Here is a 27,840-nt window from a genome sequence, read left to right as displayed (position 1 = left end):
TATATATATATATATATATATAGTATTTGAGAAAAGGATAGATAAAATTAAATAAAAATTTACTTCGGCTGAGTTTTTTACACAAATTATATGCAGAATAGTCATGCAATAGTAAAGGTACTAGGTTTAGTGGTACAACTTCAAAGTTTAATTAAGAGGTCAAAATAAAATTTTTTCAAAGACAGAGGTAAAATACAAAAGCAATATTTATAGCGGAATTTTTTGCATTTTAACCTTTATATTATTTTTTTTAAAACACACCTTTGTTTGTGCCATACCAAATGACAATAATACCTTTCCCTCCCAAATTTATGTACCCTATTATTAGTGTATATATTTTTTAGTGAAAAACTTCAAAAACCCCCCCTGTGGTTTCATGCATTCTCACTTTACTACCCTGTGGTTTAAAACGTATCAATTTGCCCCCCTGTGGTTTCATTTTTATCTTTTCGGAAGCTTTTTCGTTAACATTTCGTTAAATTATATACAAAAAACTTCAGATAACCATCTATATTTATCGAATATTCACTTTAGTATCCTTTAATTTTAACTTTGTCACTGATTTAAGAAAAAAATAATAATAAAATTGATAACAAAAAGAGAAAAACGAAACCACACGGAGGCAAATTGATACGTTTTAAACCACAGGGTACTAAAGTGAGAAAGCACGAAACCACAGGGGGGGTTTTTGAAGTTTTCCCATATTTTTATGGAATAATTGATCTTTTTTCTTTTTTTTTTACCGACCGTCTCTAGAGCAAGTGGCAAAGGGTTTGGTGGTTGGTACCCAAGATCCAAGTTCGAATGATTCACATTTCCAGCTAAGTTTATTTCTAAATGAAATAAACGAAGCGGGTAGCGTGCTACCTATCTCTCTCTCTCAAAAAAAAAAAAAAGACTTTTTTTTTCTTTTTTTTTACTTTTCATTTGCATGTGGGTAACCACAGACCAGGAGATCTTATTTTGATTGCTTCAACTGTGTTTTGCCTGCCCCATAGTAAACATTGTATGAATCCATCATGCAAATGTTTCTACTATGTCTGGTGTGTTGAATCCACAATGAAAATGTCACTACTATGTCTAGAGAAATTGGCATGAATTAATTCATGATAAGAGTAATTAAAGTGAGCCTTCCATACTGAGGACAACACTGATGATGTAATATGATTTGAGTTTCTTTTTTTTTTTCTTTTTTCCTTTTCTTTTTTTCCCAAAGAGATCCTCCTCAAGAATTAATAGCATGCATTTCTATATAAAATTTTCAAGGGAGATTATACTGCTGTTATGTTAATACAAATTATAGGTTTTCATCCTATTTAAAGATAAGAGTTTGAGTTTCATTATTTATAAAATTAATCGCTTTATCCACTAAATTGAAAAGATCACCCCATTAATGCAGGATTATACTCGAAAGATCCTTTTTAGTGCTTCTCTCTTAATCCCTATGTCTCCTATACCTAATAGTTCTTAATTTCATTAGAATTTCTTTTCTTTTGTTTTTCTTTTTTTTTTTGAGAGATAGATAGCACGCTACCTACTTCGTTTATTTCATTTAGAAATAAACTTAGCTAGAAATGTGAATCAACTAGGATTCGAACTTGGATCTCGGGTACCAACCACCATGCCCTTTGCCACTTGCTCTAGAGACGGTCGTTTATTTCATTAGAATTTCCTAAAAATAGTATTTTTGTGACACCCTAAGATTTAAGAATAGTTCTGCATCGGATAATTATAGCTAAGTGTAGGGTTATATATGATTGAGCCCGTGATGAATAGGCTACACTCAATAACTGAGTTATAGCATTTTGGGCTAATGGATTAGACCCAATAAGTTATTGGGTCTAAAGTACCTAGCTAATGAGCCGCAGGCTCAATGATGGGTGACACTTGGGAAATAAATTGTGACAGTTTTTGGACCCAACGAGTTTTTTTTTTTTTTTTTTTTTTTAGAGATAGGTAGCACGCTACTCGCTTCATTTATTTCATTTTAGAAATAAACTTAGCTGTAAATGTGAATCAACTGGAATTCGAATTTGAGTCTCGGGTACCAACCACCAAATCCTTTGCCACTTGCTCTAGGAACGGTTAGCCCCAACGAGTTATTATTACTAGTGATTCAAGCTATTATAACTCTCTCCGATTTAATATCTTTGATGATTTAGTCCAATTTGATTGGCACTACTCTTACTTGATATTTTCATCACTAAAGTATGAATAAGCTAAGGAGCTTAAGTTCCTTGCTCAACAAGGATATATTGTACATTCATCCTAAAGGTGCATGTTGGTTTTTTCCTTGTTTCCTCATATGAAAATTATCTTAGTATCATCAAACAACCATTTTTTACTAAAAATATTTTAGTTAGCAAAAAAAAATAATACTTTAGTTTTTTATATTCAACTCCCCCATAAATTATATTCGTGCTCGAGAGTTTTGGCGGATTCAGGACTCGACTTGAATTAGAATCTCCAACTTAGATATTATTGAAAAACCACTTAAGTTACCGACAAACAGTATTTTGATATTTGAATATTAATATTAGAATTACTGCTCTCAAGCAGTTTGAGCTGTTAAAGATGAATAAATATTTCACATTATTTAACATAGTATATTAGAACTGAAGTTTTGTGTTCGAATTCAAAAAAAAAATTTTCCAATTAATTCAAGCCCACGTCTTGAACTTATACGAAGATCATGGAATTTTAAATATAAACATATTAAAAACACCATTTTCCATGCAAACATGTTCTTCTTGTGGTCATAGTGTGGTCAAGTTCTAGACAAAACCAAAACTGTCAACTTTTGCTCATTAAAAATTTTCTCCTTGTTGCATGAAAACATCCATTCAAAGAGACAAGATAAAGGTCAACCCCAGTTGCTTTCAGTAATTATTTTATCATTCTCTACTAATTAAAAAAAAGTAATTATTTTTTATTATATTTGTTTTATGCTCCACTTTATCCTCATTTTATAATTCCTAACTCCACAGCAACTTTTTGTTTGTTTGCAACTTACACAAACTTCTAAAGAGGTGGGATGAGTTTTTTTTATTAATAAACTTACAAAAATATTATAATTATAAAAAAAGTCAAAAATTTATTTATAAAACTAGACTTATGCAGTGAATGAATTGCCGTTTTCTAAATGCGATAAATCATTCACCGTTTTCTTCAAAGGATTAAAATTATTTTTAATATTTAATACTATACATGTTTTGAAGTTTGGATATAGGAAATATATAAATTAGGGTAAAAAGGGTAAAAGATTCAATGCTTTTTATCAGTCTATTTTTAAAAATAAAATTTTTGAATGCATATTTTTATATTTAAAAGATTTGTAGGTTTAGTAGCCCAAAAACTCCCATTTTGGAGTCTATATTTTGAAAAGAATATTGCATGCTTCAAACAAAGAAATTCTTTTTTATAAATAATCCTATGAATTTTTATTATTACAAAAATATTCTTCTATAAAAATTAACTATAAAAATAAGCCTCTATTGTGCCAGATGGAAAAGTTGGAGAATAAATTATTAAAAGTGGCGAATCATTCACCGCTTTATAAAAATGGTGAATAGTATAACGTCCCAATAGTCCCACATCAGGTGGGAAACTGATTCTGATTAGAATATATGAGGCTTACACGCTAATAATAATAATTGGGTTTAAGTGTTTTGGGCCAGTGGTTTGAACTTAACGAGTTATTATTACCAGCGGGTCGGATTGTTGCAATAGTTCACCGCCTTTACGGTCAGATCGTTGCAAATAGTTCATCGCCTTTACAGGATTATATAAATTTTTGTAAGACGGTGAATCATCCATTGTTTTTATAAATGTGGTGAATGATTCACTGTTTTCACTTGTACCCTTCCACGCATCAGCCACCTGTCGATCCAAAGCCTATTTTTACAAATAAATTTGAAGGATCAATTTTAAAATAAAATTTTTTAAAGAGGGTTAGCCGACTAAAAACATGATGAATATGGATTAATATCCTAAGGATTGAGGGGCAAAACGCAATACCTTTTCACTAGTTTTATATCTTTTTTTACTTACGCTTATCTCATAATCTTTTTTTTTTCTTTTTTTCTTTTTTATTGAGCCCATCTTTTGAGAATATAGCAAATATGCCACAACAAATATTAGGTCCAGTTATTTGTTGGCATTTATGTGGACGCATATGGGTTAGTATCTAAGGATTTGAGGATTTTTTAAATTTTTTTTATGGGGCTAATTTCATACAGCTCACTGTAAATCTATGAAATAACAAATATATCCTACAAAGTTCAACTTTTTATATTTATCTCCGCAAAAGTCAGTGATATTTATATTTGTCTCTCTGATTTGTTATGTTAGAATATAAAAAAAGATAAGTGAAATAATATTTTGCCAACATAAATATTCCTCTCCAAAAGTCCTATATGTTAGAATTACGCAGAAATACACTTTCAAAAATTTTTATCGGTCATCTTTTATTTTTTACCATCACAAATAATATAAGAGGGATAAAAATGCAATTAACTTCATTCACTAATTAGGATTAAGTATTTTATTTATGATTAACTATATTTTTGTAATGAATTCTAACAGTCGGAGTATATTTGAAAATATTAGAAGTTTTATAAAAATAAATATAAAAAATTAAACTTTATAGTAATATTTTTACTATTCCGAATGTTTATAAAAAGCTGTATGCAATTAAACTTTTTTTGGAAATCTAAACAAAAATACACCGTTCATTATTTTTTGAGATTCCGACAGTGCATGTGATTGACAATCTATTATATAGAGATGCCTAATATATTTCATATTTGGTATCCGATCCGGACCCACTCTGAACCCGATTAAAAATAGATAAAATATAAATAAAAAAAAGTTACCGTTGACGTTTCGAATATGGATCCCGGAACCTTTATATCCATACCGGACTCCGACCCGACCTCGATGCGATCTTTTGGTGGGTAGGATCTAGAGTATGTTTTTATATTCGGACCCGGATCTAGATCCGGTAAAATACCCGGCAGTCAAAAGTTAAAACAAAAAGCAAAAAGTTAAAAAAACTTGTGAAAATTGAAAACTTGATACATATTTTAATTATAATATTTCAAGCTTATTATATGTGTTTTAGATATATTGTAGTAAGTATACTTGTTTTGGACTTATCGTATATTTACGTTATTTGCTGTATATATTTTGTACAATTATGTTACACTAGGGTTGTAATCCTTGCGATGCGACGGATAGATAATTAGAAAAAAAAAAAGAAAATGGCGACAAAGGAATAGAAAAGAGATGGAAGAAGCGACGATAAGAAGTGAAATTTATCTGAAGGAAGGTAACAGCCAAAGAAAGAGAAAGAAGAATAGTTCAACCCAATGCAGATGTGTGATCCGATTAAGTTCAAAAAAAAAAGAAAGAAAAAAAATTCGGTTTGGTTCAAGCAAAAAAAGAGAAAAATATATAGAGGACCTGAACCTCGGGCGTGCCTACAATCAATAATGATTGGTTTAGTTCAAGCAAAAAAAGAGAAAAATATTTAGAGAACTTGAGCCGATTCGGGATGGAGACCACACCCAACAATGAAGGAAATATTGCCATGTGGCAAATTTAAAAAAAATAATGTATAGATAAAGGTATAGAGGTATAAAAAGTGTAGATAGATAAATAGATAGATGTGTTTGGACTTGTCAATATAATTTTAACTATTATATTGTTGATTGTTATATGTGTTTAGGATAATGATTGTGCATATTTTAGAGTAATTAAAATATGTGTAACTATTCAAATTTTGTAATTTTATTTTGAACCTATTGCACTATGAATTCGCTACGGTACCCCATCTAGACCCAACTAGTGCCCAACTCGTATCCGATCTTAAGCGGATAGTATACGGATAGTGACTATCCAGAGTAGCTTATCCGATAGATACATTAGTAACTCGAGTATCCGAACTCGGACCTGTCCTGAAGCTGAATGAGTAGAACATATATTTTCTTTCTCTACTAATTTCTTCTTAGGATGTGGATACAGTATATTAACTACCTATATTCAACCTAATACATGGACGTCTCTACTACTATTTATCACTACTTTGAGCATTAGGTGCTGCCTGTAGTTGACGATGACAATATTACAACACACATGGTCTCAATAAAATTTTGGGTTTTTTTTGGCAAATAGCCCCTGAGAAATTTTTATTATAAAAATAGCCTTATTAAATTTGAAATTGCAAAAATGGTCCCGTCCCTGCCACGCAGGCGCCACATCAGCGCCACGCGGGCAGGGGGCCAGGTGTTTAAATTGAACACGGTGAACCATTCACCGTGTTCAATACAAGATTTTTGTATTGAACACGGTGAATAATTCACCGTGCCCAATACAAATACCTCCAACTTAGCAAAAAATGGCTAAGTTGTGGGTATTTGTATTGGACACGGTGAACCATTCACCGTGTCCAATTATTTGTATTGGATACGGTAAATGATTCACCGTGTCCAATACAAATATCTCGCACTTAGCCATTTTGTATTGGACACGGTGAACCATTTACCGTGTCCAATACAAAAATCTTTTATTGAACACGGTGAATGATTCACCGTGTTCAACTTAAACACCCGGCTTAGCCCCGCCCGCGTGGCGCTGATGTGGCACTTGCGGGGCGGGGCCGGAGCCATTTTTGCAAATAAATTTTTGACATGACCAATTTAAAAAAAAAAATTGTCAGAGAACTATTTGCAAAAAAAGCCCTAAAATTTTTTATTCATGAACATCTCGATGCAAATGGCAAAGAATTTGGCTGATATTAGAGATCCCAAATTCGAACATGAGGATGTGATGGTTAATACCCAAAGGTTTCAAATTTGAACCCAGCATGTCATATCTCTCTCTCTCTCTCTCTCTCTCTCTCAAAAAAAAAAAAAAAAAAAAAAAAAAAAAAAAAAAAAATCTTTCCAAAAGCCAATCCATTCTAAAGTCTGAACCCAACATGAGAGAAAAGAAAGCGAATCTTTTACTCAGCATCATCTCACATGCCTCAACACCAACACTTAAAACACCACTACTGTGAGAACAAAGATGGAATGTTTTAATGAGAAATTAAATATTACACGACAACATCGTTTGAAAAAACGTGAGACGCAAAGCTTTCCTAAAGCCTAAAAGCGAGACGTACCGTGAAGCACACGCCTCGGGAAGGCGAGGGGCACATTTACATTAAAAAAACTCCAAATAACCATACAAAAATAATATAACCATAAAAAAAAACGCATACATATACTTTCTCAAATTAAAAAATATATATATTTTTAAAAGTGATTGTGGCGTCTATGCTCTCATTTGGTCGTTCTTTAAGTATCATCCTCATCCTCATTGCTTACATCGCTATAATCTTCTTCTTCAGATTTTTCATACCTAATATTCTCTTTTTCTTCTATATTCCTAAAATCAATCCAATCTGGCTTTTCATCAATGGATAAATGTAGTCAAAATGACGACATCTTATCATTTCCTTTTAAATTTACTTTTTCTTTTCTATTTCCTTTTCCTTTTATTGATAGTGTAAACCGTGTATGATGGCTAGGTTTATTAAACCCAGCAAATCTAGCCCGTGTTCCTGCTGCTAGCGCTGCTGTTGTTGGACGCTCGACAGAGAGAGGATATGGAAGAACACGAGAGGGAGAGGGGGCGGGCAGCTGGTTTTCTTTAGGGTTTCATTCGGTTACTTTTAGAATTTTTTAACTTAATGGGTTATAATATAAGAATCAAATTCAAAATCTGAGAACCCAAATACTTGAATCCAAAATAATTTTAACTTAAATATTATGAGGCGCGCCTAAGGGGCGCGTCTCAACAATAGCGTTGCGCCTTGGTATTGTTGAGGCGCTGAGGCCCGCGCCTTGCAGCACCTGAGGATGGAACTAGCCTCGGCTTGGGTCGGGTCATACTATGGCCAAGCCCGACCCAAAATTAATATTGGGCTCTGGATCGAACTTGTACCAAAATTATTTAAATAATTAAGGCGCAGCCCAGGCCCAGACCCAATATTAATATTGGGCTCTTGATTTTGAGCCACTTCGATCACTAGGCAAATGATATCGAAAAATCGCAAAATTTATTTTCAAAATACTTCAAATACTCTAGATCAAGTCTAACGGAGCCGATCGTCGATTCGAAAGTCCGAACATCGAAAACAAAGTGGAAGCACGGAACGCTCCGTGCTTCCATAAGCATACCAGACTCACTATATATATATAGAGAGAGAGAGAGAGAGAGAGAGAGAGAGAGAGAGAGAGAGAGGCTACTATGCTTCTAGAAGCACGGAGCCTCCCGTGCTTCCAGGTCGTTTTCGATGTTGTGACTTTTGAATCGTTGATCAGCTCCGTTAAACTTGATCTAGAGTATTTTAAGTACTTAGAAAATAAATTTTTTGATTTTTCGATATCATTTGCCTAGTGATCGAATGGACTCAAAATTAATAATTTTAATGGCCGTGATGAGCCGTTTGCAAGTTTAACGGTGTAAAAATATCTAAATCACGTAAAATTTTGATAGAAAATTCTTTATACTATATAAATAAGATCAATATCTTTGATCTAAAATTTTAATGTCATATTGTCACGTTTTATAAGATTTTTATTTTCAGCCGTTGATTTTGAACCCCTTAGTTCACTAGGCAAATGATATCAAAAAATTGTAAAATTTATTTTCTAAATACTTCAAATACTCTAGATCAAGTTTAACGGAGCAGATCGGCGATTCGAAAGTCGCAACATCAAAAACGACCTGAAAGCACGAAATGCTCTGTACTTTAAGAAGCATAGTAGCCTCTCTCTCTCTCTCTCTCTCTCTCTCTCTCTCTCTCTCTCTCTATATATATATATATATATATATTATATATATATATATATATATAATTGAGCTAGAATACTTTTAGAAGCCATTAGATCTAAGTTTCTAGCCATTAGATCTACTCCTTGATTACTAAGGCCTTTGGATCAAATTCTATTCACCTACCACCATTATCACAACCCTAATCTCTCCATCCAAGGGCTAAAAACTCAAAAGCACCACATTACATGGTGCTTCTGAGAGTATTCTAGCTCAACTCAATAATATATATTACATATAATATTAAGTTATATGTATATAACTATCTATAATTAAATGTATTATATATAGTTACTAATATATATGTATAATTGTATATAATAATATTATTTGTAATATATCCACATATAGAAACTAAATTTACTTTTATATATATATATATATATATATATATATATATATATAAAACATACCCTCATATATATTAATATATATCCTTAATAACACTATATACTATACATACTACATTATATCAAAAGAATAAATATATTTATATATTTATAACTACATATCTTATTTTGATAACTAATGTGTCGAACTTTCGGATCGAACCCAGGCCGAGCTTGGACATGTCTAAATAGCCTCAAAATTTTTTCAAGCTTAAAATTTAAACCTAGCCCAAACCCAAGCTTTTTCGGGCTTTCAGGCCTTCTTTAGGCCCGAGCCCAGTTCCACCCCTATGCGCGCCTCAAGCCCACGCCAAAATCAAACCAAACCAAATATTTGTCACTTTATTGTTCTCTCGAATCTATGGAGTAAGACATTTCAATAAGATAAATTATGTTCATTGCAAAATAAGCTCCCTAAAAAAAAAATTGGTGTCCTACCTAACTGGGATATAGCCCTCGTCATAGGTACCTTCAGTTTCTGTAGGCCAGCTTTGTAGATCTGCTTGTCGGTTTAATACATTGGTTTCGTCCAGTTTTCAACTGCAAAAAACCAAATGCATCCGAAGCAAAATCGATCTCGGTACTCCCGCGACAGGTCAGGGAAAAACTGTTGACCTAAATTTTGAAGTATCCATCAGCATGGACTGTGCCCATCATATCACATTGTGCCATACTACCTCCGTACCAATGGCATGACTTAAAACTCCATTTTCTTCAAAATTAACCAATAAAATCTCAACAAAGTGCAAAAAAACATTGATAAAGATATATAATTAACAACTAGAATATGTTAATGTCAAAAATAAATAAATATTTTATGCCTTCATGTCTCAGTACACAGTTTTTTTTTTTTTTTCCTTATCGGCAAACACACAATCACATGGCACGGCACTTAAATTCTTTCTATTAGCCCTACTGAATTGATCTCGGTAGGGCAATTCAGCTGATGGGCTTTCACAATATGTGCAGTCAAAATGTTAAGCAGGAATGAGGAAGAGAAAAATGGAAAGCACGGCGAGAAACAGCACAATCTAATAATATGACTGCTACAAAAATTTCCAAACATCGCATAAAACAATTGACTCCCACTAAAAAAACATTACATAGATTCAACCCTTAAAACGATAATGCCAAAAGGAGAGGTGGCTTCAATTTTAAACGAAGAACAAAAAGCAGACCTAAATAAGTTAAACACAGAGTACCTGGACTTGGTGAAAGGAAAGATGACTCCTCAGAGGAGGTCAGCGACATTGGATGGCAGCTCCTCGATCACCACGTTGTAAAACCTCTGGATATCAAACAGCATCCGCTCGTCATCGCGAGTCACGAAGTTTATTGCCACACCCTTCCTCCCAAACCTACCGCTTCGTCCAATACGGTGCAGATAGTTCTCAGGCTGGGTGGGCAAATCGTAATTTATCACGAGGGAGACCTGCTGGACGTCGATACCCCTGGCAAGAAGATCGGTAGTGATCAACACGCGAGAAGAGCCCGATCTAAATTCACGCATGATGATGTCCCGGGTATTCTGGTCCATGTCACCGTGGGTGGCGGAGACGGTGTGGTCGCGGCTGCGCATCTTGTCGGTGAGCCAGTCGACCTTGCGGCGGGTGTTGACGAAGATGACACTCTGGGTGATGGCTAGGGTTTCATAAAGGTCGCACAGGGTTTCGAGTTTCCATTCTTCTTTCTCTACGTTGACGTAGAACTGCTTGATTCCCTCAAGGGTGAGCTCGTCACGCTTCACAAGGATGCGAACGGGCTTGTTCATGAACTTGCGGGTGATTTCCAGGGCTTCAGGTGGCATAGTGGCAGAAAACACTCCCACCTGAATCTTGGAGGGAAGTAGCTGGAAGATGTCGTAAATCTGCAATGGCAAAAAAAATTATTGTTATATAAGGAAAGCCCATATGGCAAGAATTGAAACAATGCCAACTTAACCCGAGGGATACAAGCTACATCATTTTTGCAGTACGTTTGGGAATGTAAGAACTGTATGTACTGAAAAGAATGATTAGATTTGTTTTTCTTGTTGGATCATTATATAAGATCTGAATCTGAATCTGCTAAAGTTACCAAGTATAATATCCTGGATCAAAATACAACCAGAACCAAATTTCCAGGAGTTTCTAAGTAACTGGCAACAAATATGATATCGTGGGGTGAGATATTTACAATCTAAACAAGAACTGAGATTGAATTTTCGATCAGATTGATCATTCCACGGGGCCGTTGAAACCCATTTTCCGGTCAAACAAGACTGGATTCTCTGTTTATAAGTACATCCACACGGCAACACAATGAATCTTATATTGTTCCAACTGCAGGAAACAACATATTTCTACTCCTAAACATGACCAAGAAGTTCAGTTTTGATAATACCTAGTTATCTACTCTCAGTTCATATTATCTGCCTCATCACCAATCCTAATATACGATATTATAGACATCCAAAATATCAATGCATATTGTAAATTAGAAGAATAAATTAGGTTCATCACATTGGAAACTTTACAAAGATCAGAGTTGGATGATAAAGATGGCCTGTCAACAGTACAGCTTCGACCAGTTGGCCGGATGGTTGTACATGTTTGCCTTAGTGCAGATCATGCGTCACTAAGATGTCCTTTACCAGAATTACTAAGTCTGTTTAAATTCTTATATAACCTTCTTTACAGACTCTGCTTTATCTTTTTTATCTGTTAGAGAATGTTTAGAGTAAACTTTATCTTCACCTCTCAACTGAGTTTACTCATACTACTAGTATGCTTGAGAGTCAAGAGACGTATAGAAATAAAGATGCTAACTCTGGACTATTGGTACGCAATTCAACTTAAACTAATAAATTCACATGTTCTCGAGTACTTGAACATTTCCTTTCTTCTGTCTACAAGTGTCAAAAGCTGCATGATGTCAATATTCATCCCTGGACCTTCAAAGATGTGAAAATTGGCTATTACTAGGAGAGTCTTTTCTTTAATGCCAGCTTTCAAAGATCTGAAAAAACAATCAGCTACAACCAGGAGAAAGTCTCCTCTCTGATGCCCATACCACATAGGATAGGTAACAGGCCAATCATACAAGGGCACATCAGTTTAACTAACTGAGATCAAGCGTATTTAGCAATTCAAAATCAAAAGATGATAACCAGGATATACTTAATGAGATGTAGTGTCATATAACAAAGTTTGGTTGGCCTGTGATCTATCTCATGTGGTGTAGTGCTACAGAGTCGATTTATCAGCTCAGCATGGCCAATTGTGCAAACTAATAATCCATTTGGTACAGTCAATTTCAACACAATCTCATACCTATGTTCCAACACATCAACCACTTCAATATGATCCCCTTTTAGTGCTTACCTTACTACCTCGATCAGTATCCTACTAACTTTCTACCCCAAACTCACACCCCACGCTTACATAAATCCAGCTCCCCTCAACCTGAACTTGGCAAACCTGAATAGCAGTGATGCAGATCGAGTACAAGGCATATTTGGAGTAATAGATAGCAAGGTACTACTTGCCATTCATTTCTTTCTGGACTACTCTAGCAATCATAAACTTTGCCGGAATACAATTAAGGGAATTGATATTGCCAGAGCACTTTTTGCTATTCAAAATGCAAAAAGATCTAAATCCTAACTAAATGCACTATATCTGCTCTGCGATTATCAAAAAGAGGTCTAACAATATCAATTCCCTATAACTTAACCCTGGCAATCTGCATTATAGTACTCCATATGAAAAGGGCAATACTATTGACAAAGCAAGTTAGCTATGGGCAAATAGATTCGCTGAACCTAGACACAAAAGCATAGAAAAGTGACCACATGCATTGAATCTGCTCTACCCCTAGTAAAAAATTGCTCTATTATTAATTATTAATATCACTAAACAGTTGAATGACCTAACTGTGAAGTACCTTTTACATCATTCCTAATCTTTAGATAAGAACCGTAACAACCTTCTACAGACACCTCATAATATAATCACTTAGAGACTAGTATAAAGTTCCACGTAAGCTTTTGTAATAATCTTCCAGCAACCGTTATTATTAGCTCAGGAACTCCAATATATAGCTACATCTGCTAATTTTATCCTTTTAAAGATAATCTCAATGAACACATGCACTATAAGGAAATTGATATTACCAGAGCTCTTTTTGATAGTCACAGTGCAGACACATTGTCTAGCGAGGATTTGGATCTTTTTATTCTATGACTAGCAAAAACTGCTCGGACAATATCACTTCCCATTACATGAGCGTGTGCCAATAAAGCTTCTGCCAAGTTTCCTATTGACTGAAATTTAAGTCACATAAACAACCCACACACTAACAGCCTGATCCTTACAAAATCCAAATTAGCAGGAGCCCTATGAACAAGGATTCAATTTTATATTTATCAAGAGAACTAAAATGCTAATTGAAATGTTCTTTACTTAAGGAATGAAATGGTAATTCAAGCAGAAAACTAATGTGCTACCATTAACAATAACAAATCAACAATAACAAATTATAAACACACCAAGAAGAATAATCACGGCAACATTAGAACCACAATCTTAACTAGTGGCCATTTTCATTATCTGTGCTGTTGAATAAGATGAAACTCAAAATAAAAGTAAAACTTTTGCCATAAGATTGGTTCAAACAAATATACTACATCTATCATCCATTAACCAAGCCCAAATAGCTGCTACTAATGGCTTATTTCTTATCATCAATTATCCATATTAAGGTATTAAGGCTTCACTGTTGGTGACTTGCATCTGTCATTGTCAACTACCAAAGTACCTAACTACTGCTTAATAGGAAACAGAAACATTCTCCATGAAAGCAAATCAGGATATTCGATATACAAACAACATATCACAGCCTTGCAATAAGGAGGTCCAAAGTTACAACTGAACACGATAACTAGCGGGAATTGCAAATAGTACTCTCTTGGAATTTTCCGTACTTTGACAGACAAAATATTTCTAATTTCCACAGGCTAAGAATTCTTCATACGAATAATTGAAAAAGTATATAAGAAGCCCAACCAAATGCAAATTAAAAGCACATAAGAAAGGAGAATTGTCAAACAACAGACCTGGTCCTTGAAACCTCGTGAAAGCATTTCATCAGCTTCGTCCAACACAAACATCTTAATGTGGTCAGGACGGAGAGACTGCCTCCTCAACATGTCAAACACACGACCTGGCGTCCCCACCACAACGTGGACCCCACTTGAAAGAATCCGCTGGTCCTCACGCACACTTGTTCCTCCAACACATGCGTGAACTTTCACACCCAAGTAGTCGCCAAGTGCTCGCATGACTTTCTCGATCTGCTGAGCGAGCTCTCTGGTTGGAGCCAGAACCAAAGCCTGGCATTCAACCAGACTATAATCAAGTTGTTGTAAAATTCCAGAACAAAAAGTTGCAGTCTTTCCAGTCCCTGATTGTGCTTGCTGAATAACATCAAGCCCTTTGCAGAAGGGCACGATTCCCCTTTGCTGAATTGCCGAAGGTTTCTCAAAACCTTAAAAATAAAAGACGTATTTTACACGTGAATACACTTACTGTAAAGTAAGCATCACCAAATCAGAACTCTGACTGGTAGTAAAGTTCATGGTCCTACCATACGCATAAATGCCCCTCAGAAGATTTTCCTGGAGCCCCATATCATCAAAACTTTCGTAAACCTCATCATAGCTTGTAAAGAACTCCTGGCCGTCTGTCGATAACCTAGCACAAGAAAGCAAGGTAAACAGAAATAAACATAGGAAAGAATGCAAAGTACATTCGAAACAAGACGTTAAAACACCATAATAGAAGTTAAATGTCATACAGCTCACTCATTTTGGCATCATATTGACGAGCATCAAATTGGGAGCCTTCTGGTGCCAATCCCGCCATGTCTGCAACCAAGAAGATTATAACTGAATTATGAATAAACTGAAGAAGTAATGAAGAAACAAGAAATTTATTATTTCTGGAGAACCTGATTCCTATACAGATTAACCTGAAAACTAGGACGAAAAACAAGACAAGTAAAACCGAAAGCACCCTATAACCAGTAATGCAGACAGATAATATACTTTTTATGAACAACAACCACCATCTCCATATTCTGTTCTAAATAACCACACTGTGTAGTGTGTAAGGTATAGGAAAAGGGAAAAGGATTATCGATCAACACATTTAGGGCGCATTTGGTTCGAAGTTGGAATCGGAATCGGAATCGGAATCGGAATCGAAATCGGAATGACTCATTACCTAATTCTGTTTGGTTCGTTACCTGAATCGGAATCGGAATAAATCATTCCCATTGTCGGTGTTTGGTTCAGATAGATATAAAAAACGTAATCAAATTAATATACTAACTTTATCTTTATAATATATTAATTTAAATTCAAACTGAAAATTAAATATTAAAAATTTACATCAAAATTTTGAAATAATGTCAAAATTTTAAATCTATTTTTGTTAAAAAATTTAAACTTTGAAGTTGAGTGGATAATTCAAAATATAAAAACTAAATGTCGATTTTTTCAAATTCAAACTTAAAATTACAATTTAAATTTTAATTTGAATCCATAAATTTAATTTAAGTTTTAAATAAAATTTGAATAAAACTTTATATAAATTAAAATTTAATTTAAATTCAAATTTATAAGTTAGATTCAAAATATTTGATTAAATTTTAATTTTTAATTCAAATTCAAATTAAAATTTAAAATTATAAATTTAATTTCTAAATTTAAACTCATATTTTAATTAAAAAAATTAAAAAAATAAATTTAATCCGAATAAATATCCATTCCGTCCGGATTCAACTTTCAATCCAGACTCCTAGGCCGGATTAGAAAAAGAGGTGATTGGGGGATTCCCATTCCACATCGGAATCGAAATGGAACTCCCGCATACCAAACACCCACAAACGGATTCACCCATTTCGATTCTGATTCCAGGATGAAAAAGAGGCGAACCAAACACGCCCTTAAGGATGAGAAAGGCGGCTAAACTGAATGCATGAATCACATTACAAGATCACTTTGCAACCGATATTTTTTTAACACAATAATCAGGACTAAAGTATAGCAAATTTCAAAGGCCTGGGGTTGAAGTGTTTAATTAAAAAGCACAGAAAACAAGTTGCAATGTCAGGGTGTGACAGGAAACAAACCTTTGCCCATACCAACTTTCGCAACAAAAAGTATATAAATGAACACAGCACATATTTTGTTACTATTAGAAGAGATCAAGACATTATTTTGACATTCAAAGCACTTAAAATTCTGAGAAAATCTTTCAGAATATCAAATATCTAGAGTGCACAGCAGCTGTGCACATCATAACCACAGTTGAACATTAAAAATTTGGACCTGCATAACAATAACTATTAAAACATCATAACAAAACAATCCATATGTACAACAAAAACATGCTCTGTGAATGAAAGGAGAAAAAAACTTATCGAATACGAATTATCACACTAGTCAAGCTACCAACAGATTAATCGCAATTCTCAGATATCTAAATTAAAAATTACTACAAAAAACTACCAAAAAAATATTCCCAGTCTCAATCTAAAAGTTAAAAATTTCTAGCTAAAGACTAATAAAAAAAGAGCGAAAATAAACAGGAAACCCCCCAAAAACAGCTTTTTCCACGGAAATATACGCAAAAGCACAAAAAGAAACTACAAGATCTAGAAAAACATGCAAAAAACAATAAGAACCTATTAGATCTAAGAAATTACCCAAAAGACAAAGAAAAAGCAGATATCGAGCCAAAAAGAGGGGTAAAAACATAGTACTGATCATAGATTTAGCGAGAGATCAGCCTCACCTGCTTCTTGAATCGAGAGGAGAGAAGATTGCGAAGGGCGAGGGATCGAGCGGGGTAGCCGCACCCGAGATCGAGCCTCGGATTCAACGGCGGTGAGAGAGGGTTTTGGATCGGCCGCGAGAGTCGGCTTTTTAGGGTTCGAGGAAGATGAGAGAGAGAGAGAGAGAGAGGGGCGAGTCGAAGTAGGAGAGGGTAGGGTTTTCAAGTGGGCCGGATCTTACCCGAAAAGCCCATTTATTGTGGGCTCCGATTACAAGTTAAGGACTAAGGTAGGTAAAAAATGTACGGAACCACCCTTATCTATATGATAATTTGAAATACACCCCGCAATTTCTGTTTCCTTTCGCGGGGTTAATTGTGTTGTTGGTCCCTAACCTTTATCTATTTTTTATTCTCATCCTTAATCTGTTTTTTTTTCTAGAAAAACTTTAAATATCACCCCGGTGGTTTCACACTTTCTCACTTTAGTACCCTGTGGTTTAAAGTGTATCAATTTAGTATCTTGTGGTTTCGTTTTTATCTTTTTATTATCGATTTCACTAATTTTTTTTCGTTAAATCAGTGACAAAGTTTAAACTAAAGGGCACTTAAGTGAATATTTGATAAACTTAAGTAGGATATCTGAAGTTTTTTTGTATATAATTTAACGAAATATTAACAGAAAAGCTGACGAAAAAATAAAAATGAAATCACAGCCCACAGGACACTAACTTGATACACTTTAAACCACAAGCTACTAAAGTGAGGAAGTGCGAAACTATAGGAGTGGTATTTGAAGTTTACTCTTTTTTTTTGTTTTGTTTTTTTTTTTTTTTTCTTTGCTATGAGATTCTTGGCTTTTATATTTTGTTGCAGCTAAGATTTCAATTACTCAATTTCTTATTAGTTTTGAACAAAAACGTCGCATCCAACTCCAATAAAACTCTACGTACTTTATATAGACCAAAGTCATGATTCACTAGTTGTATGTCACGACATTTCTATAAACCTTGCGTGCCCACGCCGGATACTCATATGTCTTATGCGAACGCGTTACGGATGCGCATCAAAGGTGATAAATATTGAGCTTTTACATGCAAACTTTTTTGGGCAATATAAATAAATTGTCTATGATAAAAATTTTCTTTTTTTTAGTATACATGAATTATCAATAAGAATTTTATTAACATTCGTTCATATATTTTAGCAAAATAAAAATTTTATATATAATAAATATATATAATTATTATATTAAAATATTATATTTTATTAATGATGTTCACATCATGTCCACGTCCTAGTTTTGTAAGAAGGTGCCGAGCCACTATGTTGGAGTCATGTCATGTCCGATGTCCCATCTCCTAATTCATATCTCAGTTTCCTCACCTTTGGTTAATCACACCATCATTTAAACTTTATAATGATGGTGTGATTAAACTTTAATATATTTTAATCATTAAACTTTAAAGGCTAAAGTATAAAAAATTCTTTTATAAATACACACTTTTTTTACTTTTCTTTCATAACTTCCAAAAACTTACATTTTATACCCTCAATATTTTAAATTATTATTTTTAGCCCTCTCCTTCAGGGTTTCATCACTATTCTATCCATTTTTTTATAATTTATACTAAAAATATCTTTCAAAATAATTAAAATATATTAAAAATTATTTTTTTTCTTGTATAAGATGTAAGAACAATTTGATCATTTTGCTCTCTTTGTTAACACAATTGTTTGAAATAATAGGCAGTGGAAACTTACAAACCGAATAGCCAACGTATCTGGGAACCGGAATCGGATCGGGTTACTCGTTTTACAAGCCTTCTTGGATCGTCCTTATCTCGATGCTTCTGGATCTCCCACGTTTCTCGTCTTCTTCCACGCGTATGCCTTACGTCACGGAACGAATCGCCTTACGTCACGGATGCCAATCGGAGAGGGCTACCAGAGTCCTCTCCTATGTCCACGCTCTAAAACCCCGGAAACGTAGGTGGAAATCCCAGAGAGAAAGAAGAGAGAGAAGAAGGAAGATTTTTGTGGATTCTCGAATTAGATCGTATTCTTTTTCCCGTCGTTCCTACGGGAGAAAACGGGGGCGTATATATAGAATAACGGAACCCCTAAATATCCTGAATCTCATTAGGATTAGGATTGAAATATTTATTAACATATAATAAATATTCATTATATTTTTGAACTTTTAAGGGGGGCAAAATATAAATTTTTAAAAGTCGAGAGAAAGGAAAAAAACTGGTATTTACAAGAAAATTTTCCATAATTGAGCTAACTTTTAATAATATTTCATTCGTTTAGTTCCTGAACTGGCAGAAATATTTCATTGTTGCATGTTGTTCATCTTCTATTTGCATACAGCACAAATACTACCAATTTTTTACCCCACATATACTTTCAATTTATGATCAGATCATACACCACAAAAATAAGAAATATGAAAAAAAAAAAGAGAGAAAAAATTGTGGCTTAAGAATTAACAATATTTTAGTAATCTTTGCATCCTCTCAGATAAAAGTGGTTTTGGAAATTTGAGAGCAAACAATTACATTAACCTATTCACATCCCAATATACATGTAAATAGAAGCTTATTACTGCAGCTATTATCTAATAAAATGTACAGAAACACTAACAGATATGTAGATAGAAGTTCTCAATATCTCTCAGAAAAGTCGGCGAATTCGCTAAATTATGAGTTCAATACATAAAATTTCACAAGATTTCCAAATCCATCCTTAACTTTTCAAAAAGCAAAGCAAACCTTGTTGCCACATCCATCTGCAGCAGCAGAAGAGAAATTCTCCTCCATGGAAAGCAAATTTCGAATCGAAAAAGCTGAAACAACCAACTGTTACACCCCACTCTTTCTCAATCCTCTTAATAATAAGCGGGCGCGAATAGATGGCGAATAAACACTAGTTACGCGCACCTAAACCTCTAGTATGGGCAGGATAAAAAAAAATTAGAAATCTCCCCCATATCAAGGGCGCGACGACGGGAAACACCGAGTTAGCAATTTATGATTAACTTCTCTCCTCAGAAGTGCTAAATATGAGGTTTTCCTACTAGTAGAATATCTTTCCATAGCTCGTAGAACATCCAAGTGATTCCCGAGGACGGCATGACTTTGAGAGAACTCGCACCCCACCCTCGGTATAGACCCAGGAGGCCCTGTTCACTGACGACCTCCGACAGCGCTGCGACCATGTGGGCCGGCCGCTGTCCTTGCAGGGCCCCGACCATCATCCTCTTTCTCGCCACTTCCAATGGGAAGCTAATGGTGCTCGCAGTTAATCCTGCATGGTAAACTAAACTCTCAATACATTTTTTTCTTATCGAAATATAAAAGAAACAGCTAATTAAGAGATACAGGAATTCGTGATTAATGAGCAGAAGGTTCAGAATCATAAAGCGACTAACGATTTTCAAATTGCGACATGATCCACTACAGTTACAGTTTGGCGAACTGAGCTCGGTTTAATGCCCCTATCTAATGTTATCACAAGTCGAAATTTTCACTTGTGTTTCGCTTCAAAGCTTTTGAGAAATAATCTAATTAACATAAATTTCCATATGAAATGCTCGCTAACAAAAGCCTTAATAACATTAGATGGTGGGGCTTAGCAGACGCAAAATGTTAGCAGGTTATTATAATTTTAACCCTCATGGAAATAAGTTTCCTTAATCAAAAGGATGATATGGAGATAAGTCGTTACCTGAGAAAGCTCCGATAACCACAAGCTCAGCTCGATTCAAAGCCGATTTCTTTTTGGCCTGGCAGTAAGTATGTTTGATTTTCTCGTACATGAAATAGTAACATGTGCTGTACGGAAGCATGCCGATCAGTGTGGGACAGAGGCCGGTATAAAAGCCAGTAAAACCATCTTCCCTGTATATCTTGTTGAGAGCAAGGCCGATGCTGGGGTACGCCTCTTTATTTACAGTCAATCTGTCCTGTAATAGAAAACATCATGGATGAGGCATTTAATCCATCAGTGAGCAAATTATAAGATAGACCAAACAATAAGTCATATTTTTTGCGTAGAATCATCATATACTTTTACTGAATCATAAGCAAATTACACAAAAAACTTTCAACTTTGAAGATATGATCATAACATTAACTCTATGCGCCAAAGTTTAAACAGAACTACTGTTCAAATATAGGAGAAAGGGACAATAAGATCCACATATTTCAAGTATAAAATACTAGCTAGAGTACAAGTAATCAGAATGATTTCAAGGCAGCATGTAATATTAGGGATATAATAAAAAACTAGAGAGCAATTCAACATGTCTCTTACCTTGAGAACCTCGAGAGGATGACACATGAGAGTGCTCACAATACCAGCAGCTGCTCCACCAACAGCCACGGGAGAAACCCATGAAAAGGATAAATCTAAATTGAAATGACCAATCTGAAAATGTGGGCGTCCGTTCTCTTTCCAACTCTCTTGGGCCGATGCTACGGCTCGCTTGACACATTCAAAAGTGCCGAGCTCAATCGCCTGACTTGGGATTATTCGGAGCATGTTGACACCGTTTCCGGCCCAAAGCCCTTGCCACCCGTTCTCTTCGATGATCTCTACAAAACTACCTGCTATGTGTTTCGACCCAACGCCTACTACCATTCTTGTCCTGCAATAAAGTAGCATCCCAACACAAAGTTGATAAAGTGCAGTCACTACAGCGCAAATATTTGCTTTAAATCATCTTAAAAAAGAAGGAAAAAAAGTTTAATAGCATAACTTCTAGCTGGTTATTTAGAAGTGCATCGAGAAAGCAAAGAAGCCTGATAGGCGCATGTATTACCACTTAAGACAAACTTATTAAAGTGTCCGACCTTCTAACAAAGAGAACACGGAAGCAAATTTTATACATATATATATATATATATGGAATCAAAATATCAGAACCGAAGAAAATTAAGAGGGGTTCACCTAATAGTTTCCAGGGGCGCAAGAACTGCTTTTGTCATTGCACCCGCTAATGCCCCGCTCACAAACTCCACCACTTCTCTACTCCTAAACAAGTTCTGCAACAAATGGAGCATAACATCCATCACAAACGGTACAAAAACTGTTGCTGCCGCTAAAACTAATTCCAATTACATTGCATATAAACAACCAGTGAATTGGACCTCCTATTATGGTATTAGACAAAATTGCGAATAGGATCTAATTCAAAACCATATATAAATCAAAGAAATCACTGAAGGAAGTATCTCTAGTTTAACAACAATGTGCATGATGTCTTGTAATGTAACATGTTATGTTCCTCAGATATGTTGCGTATGACTTGAACAGATATAGGCAATAATAGTTCAAAAGACGTTAAAAGGGTCTTGTATTTCATTTTGCCATTGCTAGAAGAAAACAACACGCAGAACAAGAAATGCTAGCTTTCACTTTGCAAATTTAGATTTCCAATTTGGCAAGGATGATGTTCAAGAATAATACGATTGTGCAAAGTAGGAGGCAACGCATAATCATGATAACCAAAATAGAGTTAGTACAGAAAGAAATAGCTTGTTGTCGCCCTGCAAAGTTTTTCTTACTATATGGGGCTGGTTAGGACCTAGAGCACATCTCAAAGTCAATAAACGACGCATGCGAGAATCGAGAAACCTCTCCAAATGAGGTTTTAGGTGTCCTGAGAATTTTTGTTCCGAATTAAAATCAAGCTGTTGGGATTTCCATCAACCGTACAAGGCTCAAAAGCAGAACAGCTATTACATTATTTTCATGATTTACGCCACTGTGGTAATGTCCAGCCCTCCACAAGTTCATTTAGGCAGTGGAAAGCGTCACGACAAAACAAAGAGACGACAAATTGTCATATACAAAGCGCTTCTCATTTTCAAAACAAGATATACAAAACAACCTATCATTTCCCACAAAGTTCCTTTCCGGATCCAGACAAGTATTAAAATAGCTGACCGATCTCACTTAGTTCAGTTGAGTTCACATGTCAAAGACCCAAATGAAACACACCCCAAACGTTCTAGAAAGAATTCGTGAATTGAAAATTTTGAAACTTGACAATGCCGTACATTATTATTATAATGTACATGAAACTAGGCATCGGACAATACGTCCAGAGGCATGCATGATATTGCCTCACATATTAATGCTAATAAACAAAGTTTCCTGAAAAAGGATTATGCAAATTATTGCTATCCATGCAATTGCAACAACCTAAGAAACTAAACCAGAAATATCAGAAAAAGGCACACAATATCATTCTTGAAGCTTATACATTGGTGAAGGTCAAAAAAAAAATGTAAAAAGAGTGCTACAAAAACAACAAATGTACCACATTGACAACAGAAACACAACATGCAAAATGGAATTTACGCAACTTTTCATGACAAAAAATGAGTGTGATACTTCGAAACACTCTCCAGCGCCCGCAAAGGGTTAAGAAGTAAAGAAAATCGTACTTGCATCGCATTAACCTCATTGCAACAGTGTTATACCATGCACAATGATTCTGATCAGATCAAATATTTGGAGGAATTCACACAATTTTATCACTGAGGAAAAATATGGTGAGCACGAAATAGAGTCCATAGATGTTTTAGGGCATCAACAAACACATCAACTTCCTAAACTACTATGAGACATGTATTGCATGGAAAAAAAGAATGAATCCACAAAAAGAGCAAAACCCATATTTATGATTTTGGATCTAACAGAAGAAAATATTTTTGCTTTTTTTTTAAGAAAAAAAAGCAAAAATATCCAACTTTAATGCAACTAACAAGTAATTATGGGCACAAAATGGATCAAACATCAGAGCATTAGACACAAAGCTATTGAGCAAAAAAAATTGGAAAAACAAAAGGACACAGAGAAAAACTATAATGATCTCAACTTTACTACTGAAACCAAATATAATGGTCACAAAAGAAAAAAAAAAAAAGAAAAAAAAAGAGATAAACCCTCCCAAAAAGCTTTCATTTTTACTACTAAAAATCTACTATAGTGACCACAAAATTCAACAAAACAAGGGGAAAAAATTGGATTTGGATAAAAATCAACCAACAAAGGAAAAAGTGGACTTAGATCAAAATCCACAATAATAACCCCAAAAGTCAACAAAAAAGGGGAAAAAAAAATTGAACTTAGATTAAAATCCACTATTATGACACAAAAATCAACAAAAAAAGGGGAAAAATCGGACTTTAGAAAAAAATAAATCGACTAAAAAAAGTAAACTTAGATCAAAATCCACTATAATGACTCCAAAAAATCAATAAAAAAAATGAAAATCCATCACAGTGACCCCCCAAAAAAACAACAAAATAGAAAAATCCACTATAATGACCACAAAAAATCAACCAAAAATTAGGAAAAAAAAAAAATTTAAGCCTCAGATGAGGCAAACGACCTTGATCGCGCCGCCGACATCGGGGAGGCGAATCCCGATCTCCACGGCGCCTCCGCCGCCGCCGCCGCCGCCGCCATTGTTGGTGTCGAGCTCCTCCTTGGTCACGATCCCGTACGGATCACCCCACGCCCACCGCTTCTTCCCCCTCACCGACTCCAAATCCATTGCCGCGCCGCGATCCCTAAAACCCTAATTTCAATCCCCACGCAATTTAAAAATCAAAAAATTAAAAAAATTAAAAAAATTACAAAATATGAACCCTTCTTAAGTAAAAAAAAAAAAAAAAAAAAAAAAAAAAAAAAAAAAAAACGTGAGGAATAAGAATACGAAGAGATCGTAATTTACTTGTGCTTTTTGTGAAAGCGATATATTTTCTTTCCTATTTTCTCCTATTTTTGATTTTTTTTTTTTGAATCGATTCGTGAGATTTTTTTTTTCTTTTTTTCTTTCCTATTTTCTCCTATTTTTGGGGACTTTTTCTTCTTTTCTAGTGCAATATGAAAAGAGTCAATTGCGCACTTTCGGCCAAATTTTATTTTCGTCCTCAAACATTTAACTTTCACGCTATGGTCCCTGAACCCAAAAATCAAAATTTATTGTAATTTTAGATTTTGATTTTGATTTTGATTTTTGATTTTGATTTTTTTATTTTTATTAATGGGTTAATTAACTTCCATGTAGTTACGATAAATTAATTAACTTTTTTTATCTGATATTTCAACGTAACACTTATTATGTTAAAAAAAAAATTGTGTAAAAATTAGATCGTCAAATTGTAAGTACGAGATAGATAAAAAATTAAAATTTTTATAATATAAAATTTATAGATAAACTATTTGTAAATAGTAATAGAGAAATGCTAATTGTACATTAAAAAATAAGACGTAAATTTTACACCAATTCATCCAAAAATGATGAAATATCGATAAGTTTGGTATAAAAATATTTAAACTCACTTTAAGATACACAAGTAGTATTACTTACAATAATATTTGCTTTAAAGTATTAAAATAAAATATTGTTAAATATTTAAAACTAAATTAAAATTTTAGTAAAAGTTTGGTAAATTATATTTTTGGTTTTTAAATTTTAATTTGTTATAATTTTAAACTCGAATCACTGCAATTAAGTCCCACGATCCAATTTAGTTGACTAAATATTGGTAAATTATTTATATAAACAGTGATATAAAAATATTGTGATTAATGATACGATAATAATTAATATACTACACTTCTATATTAATAGTGCATTGATATTTAGCTAACTAAATTAAATTATAGGACTTAATTATAATAATTTAAAAAGTTTGAGCTAGAAATTATAATAAATTAAAATTTACCGATAAAATTATAAAGTGTAATTTATCCCAAACCAAGAGTACCGAAATGAAATTAACTTGAAGTTCAGGGGCTAGCGCTGCAATTTACCCAAAATTATTGGAAAGAGAGCAATAAATTGAATTAGATTTTGGGGGCACGTTTCCCAAGGTTATGGATAATGGGGCCCACTTTGTGGGGTCCACACGTTGGCACCGGGATATGGCTTGGGTTTGCGTGAAAACGAGTAACAGCATTTACCTGGGAGAGAATCTTAAATTCAAATTCAAATTTTTTAAATAAAATTCAGTAAAAAATTATTATTATTTTTAAACAGTAAAATTTGGGCTTTTTTATAAAATGATCCAGTAGAAATTTGAAATTGGTAAAATGATCCTGCCAAAATTTTATTTATAAAACTAATTATCCTTTCGCCATGTGGGTGCCACGTCAGATATTTCTCATAAAGACGGTGAATCGTTCACCCTCTTTATAATTCTGTTGTGAAGGCGGTGAATGGTTCACCGCATTCCGAATGCGGTGAACCATTCACCTGCCGTACCGTGCCAGGGACGTAACGGCACGCTTTAGTGCAAAACTCCTCCCACTTTTTTTTGCAAGGCCGCCTTTCCAACTGCACCCTTACAATTCAACATCTTCTGTGCCCTTGAAAAAGCGGTGAACCATTCACCGCCTTCTGAAGGCGTGAACCATTCACCGTCTTCACAGCAAATTCCCGCCTTTCTTGTGCCCTTGAGAAGGCGGTGAATGGTTCATCACCTTCACAGCAAATCCCCACAAGACGGTGAACGATTCACCGTCTTTGTGAGAAATATCTGACGTGGTGCTCATGTGGCGAAAGGAGGGTTAGTTTTACAAATAAAATTTTGGCAGAGTCATTTTGCCAATTTCAAATTTCTACAGAGTTATTTTATAAAAAAGCCCTAAAATTTTTTGCCAAACAATTTTACAAAATCATTTCAGAAAAATTATTTTTCGTTTAAACTTAGCCAAACACTCTTTAGCTTTTAATCAAAATTAATTTTCTAAATTAAAATTAATTCTACAAATATCACTTTTTCAAAATCTAAACCAAACGGGTTCTAAATTGGTTGGAATGAATTTCGATCAAATTCAAAACTCTATTTGATTGATATAAAAATTTAGTAGTCGACAAATATTTATATTAAAATTTATATTTAAAAAATAAATAATATATATGTGGATTTGTAAAAAATGCGACCTTATTCAATAGAGATGCAAATATACATATTGTACGAAGATAAAATAATTTTCTACCGCACATTAAAATTACATTTATTTTTATTAAAATATTAAATTTTATTGAATAAAATATAGATATATAAAATTTGATTATGATTGTAAATTTTTAATTACATTATGTGTCTTATTCATATTAATTTTATTTTACATTTATACATATTAGTGTGTATATATATATATATATATATATGGGTTAATTATATACACGTCCCTATAAATATGGTGAATTGCAGATATATTCCTACAAAACTCAACTTTCATAAGTTGTTCCTACAAAAGTCCTAATGTATGCAGATATGTCCCTGCCGTTAGTTTCTGTTAGAGAAATTTCGTTAACCACAGTTAAAATACTTAACCATAGTTAATTATAAGGTGAATTTACAATTTTACCCCTTTCTTCTTCCCCTCCCTCTTCCTCTTCCCTCTTCTTCGTCGCCGGCGAACCCGACCCCGACCTTGTTGCAGCGGCGAACCCTCTCCCTCTTCCTCTTCCTCTTCCCTCTTCCTCTCCATTTTCCTCTTCCCCCTTCTTCTTCCTCTCCCTCTTTCTCTTTCCTCTTCTTCGTCGCCGGCGAACCCGACCCCGACCTAGCCGACCTTGACCTCGCCGCGGCGGCGAACCCTCTCCCTCTTCCTCTTTCTCTTCTCTCTTTCTCTCCCTCTTCCTCTTCTCCCTTCTTCTTCTTCTTTCTCTTCCTTTTCCCTCTTCTTCGTCGCCGACGAACTCGACCCCGACCTCGCCG

At 34.4% G+C, this 27,840-nt stretch overlaps 2 protein-coding genes across 2 annotated transcripts; both read right to left on the bottom strand.

The window, feature by feature from the left end:
- Positions 10,273–17,283, bottom strand: LOC109711811 (eukaryotic initiation factor 4A-14). Its single transcript, XM_020235056.1, has 5 exons — positions 17,108–17,283; positions 15,105–15,174; positions 14,895–15,001; positions 14,365–14,795; positions 10,273–11,136 (listed from the first exon to the last, which is right to left on the bottom strand). The coding sequence occupies exons 2-5, from the start codon at positions 15,170–15,172 to the stop codon at positions 10,501–10,503; spliced, it is 1,242 nt and encodes a 413-aa protein (XP_020090645.1). The 5' UTR covers positions 15,173–15,174; positions 17,108–17,283; the 3' UTR covers positions 10,273–10,500.
- Positions 19,674–24,898, bottom strand: LOC109711208 (probable mitochondrial adenine nucleotide transporter BTL1). The gene is made up of 6 exons (XM_020234138.1): positions 24,840–24,898; positions 24,495–24,683; positions 22,043–22,137; positions 21,407–21,740; positions 20,819–21,056; positions 19,674–20,398 (listed from the first exon to the last, which is right to left on the bottom strand). The coding sequence occupies exons 2-6, from the start codon at positions 24,657–24,659 to the stop codon at positions 20,148–20,150; spliced, it is 1,083 nt and encodes a 360-aa protein (XP_020089727.1). The 5' UTR covers positions 24,660–24,683; positions 24,840–24,898; the 3' UTR covers positions 19,674–20,147.

The sequence above is a fragment of the Ananas comosus genome, linkage group 6, assembly GCF_001540865.1.
Source record: "Ananas comosus cultivar F153 linkage group 6, ASM154086v1, whole genome shotgun sequence".
In the NCBI taxonomy this organism is placed as follows: Eukaryota; Viridiplantae; Streptophyta; class Magnoliopsida; order Poales; family Bromeliaceae; genus Ananas; species Ananas comosus.
Note: the sequence above shows the minus strand (reverse complement) of the source record. Positions and strands in the feature narration are given on the sequence as shown.

Bases quoted from the DNA above. Each gene is read 5' to 3' on its own strand.
- LOC109711811 (XM_020235056.1), bottom strand. From the start codon at position 15,172: ATGGCGGGATTGGCACCAGAAGGCTCCCAATTTGATGCTCGTCAATAT. The intron at 14,796-14,894 runs GTAGGACCATGA...TTTATTTTTAAG, and splicing joins GAGGGGCATTTATGCGTATG to GTTTTGAGAAACCTTCGGCA. The intron at 11,137-14,364 runs GTCTGTTGTTTG...TTGCCATTGCAG, and splicing joins CACGAGGTTTCAAGGACCAG to ATTTACGACATCTTCCAGCT.
- LOC109711208 (XM_020234138.1), bottom strand. From the start codon at position 24,659: ATGGATTTGGAGTCGGTGAGGGGGAAGAAGCGGTGGGCGTGGGGTGAT. The intron at 21,057-21,406 runs GTAAGAGACATG...TTTCTATTACAG, and splicing joins ATCCTCTCGAGGTTCTCAAG to GACAGATTGACTGTAAATAA. The intron at 20,399-20,818 runs GTAACGACTTAT...TTTACCATGCAG, and splicing joins GGTTATCGGAGCTTTCTCAG to GATTAACTGCGAGCACCATT.